The sequence below is a fragment of the Electrona antarctica genome (genome assembly GCF_951216825.1).
Source record: "Electrona antarctica genome assembly, chromosome: 22".
NCBI classification, from domain to species: Eukaryota; Metazoa; Chordata; class Actinopteri; order Myctophiformes; family Myctophidae; genus Electrona; species Electrona antarctica.
This window is the reverse complement of record NC_136805.1, coordinates 19893525-19903940: the sequence shown is the minus strand read 5'-3', so window position 1 is coordinate 19903940 and position 10416 is coordinate 19893525. Positions and strand designations below refer to the sequence as shown.

The 10416-nt window shown below is 44.7% G+C and overlaps 2 protein-coding genes across 4 annotated transcripts in view; both read right to left on the bottom strand.

Annotated features, from left to right (window-relative positions):
- The window catches only part of LOC306914941 (SRC kinase signaling inhibitor 1-like), a gene marked incomplete at its 3' end in the record, with an annotated part of 65864 nt that extends 63406 nt beyond the window's left edge, over positions 1-2458 (bottom strand). Inside the window, exon 1 of the mRNA XM_079492179.1 lies at positions 2138-2458. Within this exon, the coding sequence (XP_079348305.1) occupies positions 2138-2440 (303 nt within the window). The 5' untranslated portion in view covers positions 2441-2458. The remainder of the gene's footprint in view (positions 1-2137) is intronic.
- Positions 2459-6129: 3671 nt separating this feature from the next.
- Positions 6130-9370, bottom strand: LOC306915423 (uncharacterized protein). 3 transcript variants are annotated; one of them, XR_013788816.1, is made up of 3 exons: positions 9165-9370; positions 6786-8618; positions 6130-6239 (listed from the first exon to the last, which is right to left on the bottom strand). XR_013788816.1 is itself a non-coding variant. In XM_079492750.1 (3 exons), exons 2-3 carry the CDS (start codon positions 8390-8392, stop codon positions 6992-6994), a joined length of 1350 nt encoding a protein of 449 aa, XP_079348876.1. In that variant the 5' UTR covers positions 8393-8618; positions 9165-9370; the 3' UTR covers positions 6269-6991. The 3 variants fall into 3 exon arrangements, 2 of the variants coding, with proteins under 2 accessions (XP_079348876.1, XP_079348875.1); XM_079492750.1 differs by lacking the exon at positions 6130-6239 and having other exon boundaries at positions 6269-7130; positions 7182-8618; XM_079492749.1 differs by lacking the exon at positions 6130-6239 and having other exon boundaries at positions 6269-8618.
- Positions 9371-10416: the final 1046 nt, after the last annotated feature.

The window sequence follows — 10416 nt, the reverse complement described above, 5'->3', positions numbered from 1 at the left end:
GGGAGGGAGAGAGAGAGGGAGAGGGAGAGAGAGAGAGAGAGAGAGGGGGGGGGGGGGGAGAGAGAGAGGGAGAGGGAGAGAGAGAGGGAGAGGGAGAGGGAGAGAGAGAGCATGCACAGAGACGTGATGATAGACGTACACTCGTACAGTATTCCCACGGAGGTGATTGGGTAGAAGGGTAGGGAAGGGCTAGAGAGAGAGAGAGAGAGAGAGAGAGAGAGAGAGATAGAGAAAGCAGACAAGCGGGCCAGTTGTGACAGGTATGCAGCCATGGTCAGTCCTTGATTGATAGAGAATAACAGGGCAGGACTAAAAGAGAAGAGCAGCCGCAGAGAGAGGAGAGAGATTTGAAAGGGCAAAGAGTTCAGTGTTTCACGCTTGGAACAATCAATGCATCGCTCTTTAACCCTCCAATGAAAGCACATCCCCATCTTCATCTCAATCCTCCGACGACTCACTCCGATAACTCGATCACTCTTCTCATTTCTTTTTTTTTTTAGATTATTTTTTAAATCTCCACTGTATTTCACGGTACAGTGAAGTGACACATTTCTTAAATAGAATGACACATGGAATCGAAATTGGAAACTGCGATTTTCTTTTGGCTCTTCGAAACGTTCCAGAGAAAGCCAATATATTTGTTCCTTTGGTCAAAAGTTAAAAATTGCGGTGTAGTCATGGACTTTAAACAGCCACATTAACAGAATCACAAAGCCAGCCTACCATCACCTAAAAAATATATCACGTATTGAAGGACTCAACGGGATTTAGAAAAACCTGTCCATGCATTAATCTTCAGTAGACTTGACTACTCTAACAGTGTCTTTACAGGTCTACCTAAAACTCCAGTTCTTAAAGGCACATTCAGTGATTTGGGTGATTTGGAAAACCACCCAGTCCGCCCCGGTAACAAAATGTGCACATGCACGCTCTACAGTGGGGGGAAGTGCAACAGGCCAACAGCATGTGCACCAAGGCTCGATCATGATTGGAGGAAGGCCCCTCTCATCCTGATTGGATGAAGGCTTTGCCACCCGCCACCAAAACTGAAACTAGGGTTTTTTTTACCCCAGGGGCTCACTGGGGACAGGGAGGAACTCCTTATATGGTCAGCACACTCTATAGTAGGGAGGATTATCCCAAAAAATCGTATTTGAATGAAGTGAAATCACTGAATATACCTTTAAATCCTTACACTGGCTTCCTGTATGTCAAAAATTCTATTTAAAAATGCTACTGTTGGTCTATAATATAAAGCTTTGAATAGTTTGGGCCAAAATACATGGGAATGGTCTGCTTTCTTTTTTTCAAAGATTTGTTGTGGGGCTTTTTATGCCTTTATTGATAGGGAACAGTATACAGACAGGAAAGGGGGAGAGAGATGGGGAGTGACACGCGGCAAAGGCCGTCCGGATCGGGAATCGAACCCGCGACACACCATCTGGCTGGCTTGGCAGCATAGGTGGCCAGACGGTTGAGCTAACTGTCCGGGTTAGCTCCCAGAAAACTGCAGGTGCCACTCTTCTTTTAAATCACAGCTAAAACCTTTCTGTTTGCCGCTGCCTTTCATTGAGTTTTTTTGTTGTTGTATTCTTGTCCTGTTATAATGTGTTTCCTTTACTTACTGTATGTAAAGCACATTGAATTGCATTGTTGTTGATGAAAATGTGCAATGCAAATAAACTTGCCTGGCCTTGCCTTGCCTAGTCTATTTAGTGAGACGGAAATGCATTTAGCACTGTCCTGTAGCAAATGGGCTATAAGTTGGTTATAGAGAGTATGTACGTGACATCATCCTCAAACCCGGAAGTTATGCAGGAATGCATACGAAGTGGCAAAAAACTACTTTCTGGCCTTGACAGCCCATGCATCCAAACAGAAAAGTCCTATCTGATTGCATTAAACAACATTAAACAATGTTAAATTCACTTTGCCTGTTGCTTTGCCACTCGATTTGCCACTCGATGTGCCATTCACTTTAAGCATGCGCATACCCTCTATTGGTTCTAAATAGCATTTTCGATATATGTTCTGTTATAATTGCCCGGCCCCAACTGACATCACAGACTGGCCTCCCAAGTATACTGTGACACCATGCATGTACAGCACAGGTAATTACTAATGCCAATATAATTACCTGCCGCCCAACAGTGCCCATGCCCTGGGACACTGACACGCTACAGGGACTGTTGTTGGGATACTTCTGTTGGGTCTTCTGCAGGTCCATGAAGGCATTCCGCTGCCGCTCTATGTCAGCTTTGTGGATGTTGTTGAGGGCCTCCAGGCTCTTGGCGGCCACGGCGTTCTGCCGGCGGTCCAGGGAGGACGACAGGAACCCCCCGTTGCTGTTGTTCTCCGCGAAGCGCCGGGCCCCGCGCCCGCCGGCAGCGGCCAGCGTGTGGTAATCCCGCGGGAACTCGGCATCAGCAGCAGAGATCATGGGACCCTTTCTCTTCTCCCGACCTGTACCGAGGCAGTGGCACAACAAAATGGACACAGAGAGTCAGAGAAAATTGAAAACTAACACATTTTGACACAGACCCAGTTTTAATGAGTTAGGAGTCACTTGGTCTGACTGAGTTAACATGTCTAAATATAAGTATAGCGTACAATCTATTACCAGTGATTAATGAATATATCCATGAATATATTACATCTGTATTGTTTGTCTATGATTGATACGTATCGACAGGGGGTGCATACGTTGGTTAGACATACCAACAGTCCTACAGTTATTAGTCAGACAAACCCGTGCTGTGGTTTAAAAATCACCTGTGCTGCGGGTTAAAAATCACCTGTGCTGCGGGTTAAAAATCACCCATGGCTCCCAACATGCGTTCCTGTGAGGTTAGTGTTAGTTTAGGATTTGGGGAGGGTGTCTGACTCATGATGTGTCTGGATAATATGTACAGTCAATCCATCAGCAGTGAATATGTTGAGTAACTATACACTACAGCCAATATCACCAAGGAAACAGTTCTGATCCTGCATTCACATGGGCAGATGAAAAGACAGATCCTGTCCATTTAAACTCCAGACGGGCCTGCCCCAAAGTTATTAATGCAGCTGCGCCTGGCAGCCGGCAAAAAAAAAAAAGCAACAGGCCCGAAAATTAAGATCTTACCCCCCATGCCAAAGCATCAGTGCTCGCCCAGCAGACTGCTGTCACCCAGGCGGATATGTTGATCTGACCCCCCTTTCCAAAGCACCAGCGCTCGCCCAGCAGTCTGCTGTCACCCAGGCGGATATGTTGATCTGACCCCCCTTTCCAAAGCACCAGCGCTCGCCCAGCAGTCTGCTGTCACCCAGGCGGATATGTTGATCTGACCCCCATTCCAAAGCACCAGCGCTCGCCCAGCAGACTGCTGTCACCCAGGCGGATATGTTGATCTGACCCCCCTTTCCAAAGCACCAGCGCTCGCCCAGCAGTCTGCTGTCACCCAGGCGGATATGTTGATCTGACCCCCCTTTCCAAAGCACCAGCGCTCGCCCAGCAGTCTGCTGTCACCCAGGCGGATATGTTGATCTGACCCCCATTCCAAAGCACCAGCGCTCGCCCAGCAGTCTGCTGTCACCCAGGCGGATATGTTGATCTGACCCCCATTCCAAAGCACCAGCGCTCGCCCAGCAGTCTGCTGTCACCCAGGCGCATATGTTGATCTGACCCCCATTCCAAAGCACCAGCGCTCACCCAGCAGTCTGCTGTCACCCAGGCGGATATGTTGATCTGACCCCCCATTCCAAAGCACCAGTGCTCACCCAGCAGTCTGCTGTGACCCAGGCGGATGCGTGCACGCGACCTCGCCTCTCACCCTCAGGCGTCTTAACCCATTTTGGCCGGGAACCCCTTTTGGTGTTTTAAACATTATGTTATAATTTAGCTATTGAAAAATAGCAGATCTTGTAGGTCTGCTATTTTTGAAAAATCGTGAAAATATTTATTTCAGAAAACTGGAGGATTTCGAAGATTTTTTTTTAAATTTCGAGGTCAGGCCTAAATGGGTTAATGTCGCTGGCTTCCATTGAAAATGAATGGTAGACTCTATCTTTGCATCTGCCCGTGTGAGCGCAGCATAATAGTTATCCTTAACAGGCATCGGTTATGGCTCTGTAGTGTACAATACATCCCAACTGTCAAGAGTCAAGCAGGAGTCCATAATCCCAAGGAAGGGAACAGAACATATTATGGGGTTATGGTTATTTGCACAAAGGACTGTTCAAGTCGCTTTGAGGGGTGTGTGCTGTGGATTGAAGATGAGTTTGCGCTGAATCACTGAATGTGCTCCCCATCCCTACTAGCACATTGAAGAGTTCATCCAGCTTCCTCCTCAACCGGCCTGCCACAACCAACTCCAGATTGTCCAGCATAAAGGTCAATTCATACTTCATAGTCCAGACACACATACACGGAAAGGAGTGAAATGATGAAATAGCAGATCTCAGCACATGAATGTATGCCAGAAGCTCAATGTCTGTGAGCACACATGCACAAAACTGTGTTATGCCAACGTCCACTATCGCAGTGTGAGCTGTTCTGTCTTTAGACAAATATATGATCACCCCCTTCCCTCAACGGATGACAGCAAAAGAAAATGAGATTTGTCGATCCAGTCGAATTAAGAGTCCACCATTTCCACCTACAGTACTCAGATGGAGATGGGAGATGCATGGGCTCCTCCAGTGTTGAGCTGGGGGAGATTGCCTACGAAGCTGTCCGCCAGGGCTTTGTAAATAATGCTCCTTGTTGTCACCCATGATACAGCTGACGATGGAGGAGTACTTTATGTGCCGTGGCACGTCGTATAGTGCAGAAGTTTGAGGTGTAGAGGATGAACAGGGAAGGTGACAGCACAGTTGCGCTGGTGTTGCGCACCAGATATAATCAATTCAACTCAAATACATTGCTGCCATGACTTGCAAATGGAACAATCTTTTGAAAAAAATAAGCATATGGATATATTTTTTCTCCACATTTTCAAAACCAACACAGCTGGTATATCAGCTGGTATATCATAGGAAGTATTGAGATGGCCTCCCCCTTACAGAAGAATTTACACATCATATATCATAAGTGATATATGCGGTTGCCTTCAAATCCAGCTAGATTATGCTGTGGACCACACAAAAGAGATTTCCATAATATTAGTCATATAACTCACTGTCATTATGTCAAGTCTGAGGAAGTGATTATCTGAGGTGTGAGAATGTCACAGGACTGGCACATTGTACATTGATTCAGGGGTGTGAATAGAAATACAAATACTAAGCCCCCTGGACACTAATAATATTAGTTACTAGTTCCCCCCCCAGAGAGGACGTACAGGGCCTTAGTCCTACTCCTCCTCCCAGCCAACACTCCCCACTGACAGGTATGTGGGCATGTGAGCTCAAACCCACAATTCAACATTTTGGTTTTAAGATGTTGATATTCATTTTGTATTCATCCTTAGGACCCCAAATCACACCTTGGAAAGCATGAGTGTCTATTTCAAACAAAGTGTTTTTTGTCATATTTTGACAGCAGGAATTGCCTGTCACAATTTGACCCCCCAGTATTAGGATGTATTAGGATGTTGATATTCATTCATCAGCCAACACTCCCCACTGACAGGTAGTACCCCCCCCCCCAAAATAATTGCTGACAATTTGGACAATGAATGCATTCATGAAACAAAAAGTAGGGAAATGAGCAGGGATTCTTGATATCCCTGGACAATGACAGATGTGAGTTTCTAATTCCGTAGCCTGGTATCTCTGCCCGTTTCCAGAGCCCCTGTCCAGCTCTGGGACACCTGAATCATTCATGGGTTTCTCCCACCCAGGTATTGATTCATCCTTGAGCAACTCTGCACAGTAATGTACAGTAAATTCACATCCACAAGAAACACTGGCCTCGCTCTGCGTACAGAATATGGTTTGAAATGCCCACGCAACAGTGCACACATACATAAACTAATATGCATTACTCACACATGACCATATAGACATGCATACATTAATAAGCATATACTCACACATGACCACAAGTACAAGCATAGGACCACAAGCGTGTACACACACACACACACACACACACACACACACACACACTGTAAAGTTCAACTCTGTTCCACTCCAAAGGACATACAAGGACGCAACTCCAATTTCCAACTCAATCCAATGGTTTTTTATTTTCCAACTTTTACACTCAGTGTTGGCTTCATTGGTGATTGGCTGGTCATTTCAGTTAGGTTGAAAACCTTCGAACACAAGGAAACAAAGATTAACAACATTGCCAAACAACAGATAATCCTTTCAAACCAGGTTCTCTTTTTAACCACTTGATTTTACATGCATTTTCAAATAATTAAGTCTTGTAAACAGTGTTTTAAGAAGTGTTTAAAGAATGAACGCCCAAATTAAATGTCTTAAATTAACTTAGTCAACATTTTAAACATTTCAAATTACTTTACCCTTTAAGCTTGGATAAAGGAATAAGGATTCAAGTTAAGTAAGCATCTAGCATTTTAAATTGAATAAGTAGTTAAAGAAAATAGTTGAACTTTAAGCTTGTAGATCAGCTCTAATTGAACAAGGCATTTTTAAACCTTTAACATTTATTCTTTTGTAAAGATACTTTTAAACATGTCAAACAGAAATGAAGGCAATACTGCAATGTTAATGTGTTCCTTCCCCACTTCAAACGGAAACAGTTTAACCTACTATTCACAATTAGCCTGATTTTAACCACAACTAACAGTACTGCAGTGCATACATAAGTGTAAAAACAATACAACATCACCGACCATTGGCGTCTTTGGAGGTAGAACCCAAGAGTAGTCTTTGCTGTTTGCATCTGTTTGTTTTCTGAGAATGAGAACCTCCATTCCTTTTAAGGTGCTCCTAATCAAGTAACGAGCAGCCATCTTGCTGCTGCATTCTGGGAGATGCAGTTTTTTGAGGTCTGGGATGTCATGTTGACCATATTTGTGGTCCATTTCTGAGTTTTGACTCAACACCTCCCACTTGAGCTCCTGGGTTTCCAAACACAGAGATCACAAGCCTTCACACCTTTGGCTCCGGTTTGGTCCATTTTCTTGAGTCTGGTTCTCTTGAGTCTGAACCTTTTGAGCCTGGTCCTTTTCTTGAGCCTCGCCCTTTTCTTCAGCCTGATCCTTCTCTTCAGCCTGCCCCTTTTGAGCCTGTGAGGAAGAGGTGCACAGTCATGTTTTTCACCAGTCAACCCAGGTCGCTTGGGTAATGGGGCCTCCCACTTCGACTGGTTTGGGGCCTCCCGCTTCTTTGGGGCCTCCCACTTCGACTGTTCTGGGGCCTCCCACTTTGACTGTTCTGGGGCCTGGCACTTCCTCTTCAGCCTCTGCTTGGCAGCTCGATCCCAGGCAGTGACCCTCACCAGCCTGGACAGGCCGATGAATGCTCTCACCTCCACCAGCTCCACGACCCGGCCAGTGTGTTTCCTTCTTGGAGGCCTTACCTCTTTAACTTCACTCTTTTGAGTTTCCTGAGTGGCCAGTAGGTCTTCTGTCTGCTGACTCACCCCTTCTTGAGCTCTTTTCAATGTAGCTGAGAATGCCTCCCCCTGGGGCTTGTCCACACTCTCTCCGGCATGGGCAGCATCCTCTCCAGCCGAATCCATAGGCCACTCCTCCACTGGCGACCTCTGGAGCAGTGTAGAATTCTCCTCCATATCTTCAGGAGTGCCCACTCTTCTTATGATGACGGTTCTGTCATCGGTCTGAGTCTCCGTCTCCTCCTGAACCCAGGCTGCCTCGGTTGTTGGACTGGCGTTTGCGATTTCCATCCTCTGTGGAGTGGCAATTTCAGATTTTCTCAATTGAAGCATGTTGTAGGATGAGGTTAGGCCCTCGACTCTTCTGTCCAATTCATCCTTGGATTCCACAGGGATCCAAGTCTCCCATATGGACATGGTTGAGATGGCCTCTTCTATCCACTTGTCCAAAATATTGAGGTGCACTTCATAGCCATCTAAATAGACACCTTCAACCGGTACATTCTTCGCTGCCTCATCTGCCTCTTCGGCTCTAAGGATTGCCCTTCCAAGTTCCGTCTTGCCATACTTCGACCATAGGATTGGCTGAACAATGTCTATAATTTCTGCCAGCTTTGTTTCAGCTTCTTTTGCAGTGCCTTTGATGTCAGCCTCTTGCTTTTCATTAAGAACTGTTTCTCCATCAGCCTCCAGTCCAATTCTGTAGTAATCATTGGCATGAAGCACTGCACTGAAACAGTCTGAAAGTTTAATAAACTCCTCTCTTAACTCCAACTGAAGCATGCCATCTGCTACCCTTGAAATATAATATGCTTGTTTGGTGAAGCGGCTCTTCGCCGTGGTCCTCTCCTTCTTGAGATCCTTGACCGTCTCTTCAGCCATCTTGATTTCCTTCCACGTCAACAGTATCTGGTCGGAAGCCGTTCATCTCCCTCCAGCTGCTAGCTGTGGTTTTCAACTGTAAAGTTCAACTCTGTTCCACTCCAAAGGACATACAAGGACGCAACTCCAATTTCCAACTCAATCCAATGGTTTTTTATTTTCCAACTTTTACACTCAGTGTTGGCTTCATTGGTGATTGGCTGGTCATTTCAGTTAGGTTGAAAACCTTCGAACACAAGGAAACAAAGATTAACAACATTGCCAAACAACAGATAATCCTTTCAAACCAGGTTCTCTTTTTAACCACTTGATTTTACATGCATTTTCAAATAATTAAGTCTTGTAAACAGTGTTTTAAGAAGTGTTTAAAGAATGAACGCCCAAATTAAATGTCTTAAATTAACTTAGTCAACATTTTAAACATTTCAAATTACTTTACCCTTTAAGCTTGGATAAAGGAATAAGGATTCAAGTTAAGTAAGCATCTAGCATTTTAAATTGAATAAGTAGTTAAAGAAAATAGTTGAACTTTAAGCTTGTAGATCAGCTCTAATTGAACAAGGCATTTTTAAACCTTTAACATTTATTCTTTTGTAAAGATACTTTTAAACATGTCAAACAGAAATGAAGGCAATACTGCAATGTTAATGTGTTCCTTCCCCACTTCAAACGGAAACAGTTTAACCTACTATTCACAATTAGCCTGATTTTAACCACAACTAACAGTACTGCAGTGCATACATAAGTGTAAAAACAATACAACATCACCGACCATTGGCGTCTTTGGAGGTAGAACCCAAGAGTAGTCTTTGCTGTTTGCATCTGTTTGTTTTCTGAGAATGAGAACCTCCATTCCTTTTAAGGTGCTCCTAATCAAGTAACGAGCAGCCATCTTGCTGCTGCATTCTGGGAGATGCAGTTTTTTGAGGTCTGGGATGTCATGTTGACCATATTTGTGGTCCATTTCTGAGTTTTGACTCAACACACACACACACACACACACACACACACACACACACACACACACACACACACACACACACACACACACACACACACACACACACACACACACACACCTAGCCAAGCAGCATCTGTCAATCGTGACAAGGGGAAACAGCCATGGGAACCCCGGGGCAGAGCTGCCATCACAGAGCACAGCCTCCCGCACCCAAGAGATGACAGGAAAACTGTCACCCATGTGTGTCAGGATTACTCAGTGTAGAGACTGACACAACAGAACATGATGTCCTCACATGCAGTTAATGGCACAGTGCCCCCTGGTGACTGTGGACACACCCTGCATGACAGCAGTCACCACTTAAGCCCTATTTTGCAGGATGGTCTGGTCTCACATGGCAAAATTACATGTGCTATTTTATGATTTTCGAAACCGTTCTGAAAATCTTTGATATTTTTGGCTATAATGATATGCCTATAATAAGATGCCAGGCTGAAAGGTGTTAAAGGTGTTTTGATCAATATCAAATGCTATTAGTTCGTCAGTCCCCTTGGGCCAATTTGTAAAACAAACAGAGAAATCTGAGCCATGAGATACAGGGTAGCCAATCTCTTTAGCACCGTCTCTCCTCTGCTACATCTAAGTATAAGTATCTGTATACTGGCAAGTATCTGGCTTGACTTTGACTCTGATAGATCGTTTGTAATCTACCTAGTCATTAACCAGGTAGATTACAAACGATCTATCTGGGCCATACAGACTACATACTTACAGTATTCAGGGTTTAAACCTGGATGTCACACGTGAATTCCTGAAAACGAGAACTTAAACAAGAATGTGGCCCATTGCTCATATTTAACACCGTTAGGATTCCTTTCGTTTTTGTAAGTCTAGTTGGGGAACCATACAGTAATTCATACGGCTTATGGTCCGGGCTGCCTGACAGAGGGATCTATCCTATATCGATCCATGTGGTTCAGCCCAGCCAGTATACGGTTGCTTACGTGCATCAAACCAGGGCATTTGAGTCATTAGCTCACAGTTAAGAAAGTGTAATACAGTT

What these genes read in the sequence shown, in the direction of transcription:
- LOC306915423 (XM_079492749.1), bottom strand. Translation starts at nt 8,392, where the DNA reads ATGGCTGAAGAGACGGTCAAGGATCTCAAGAAGGAGAGGACCACGGCG.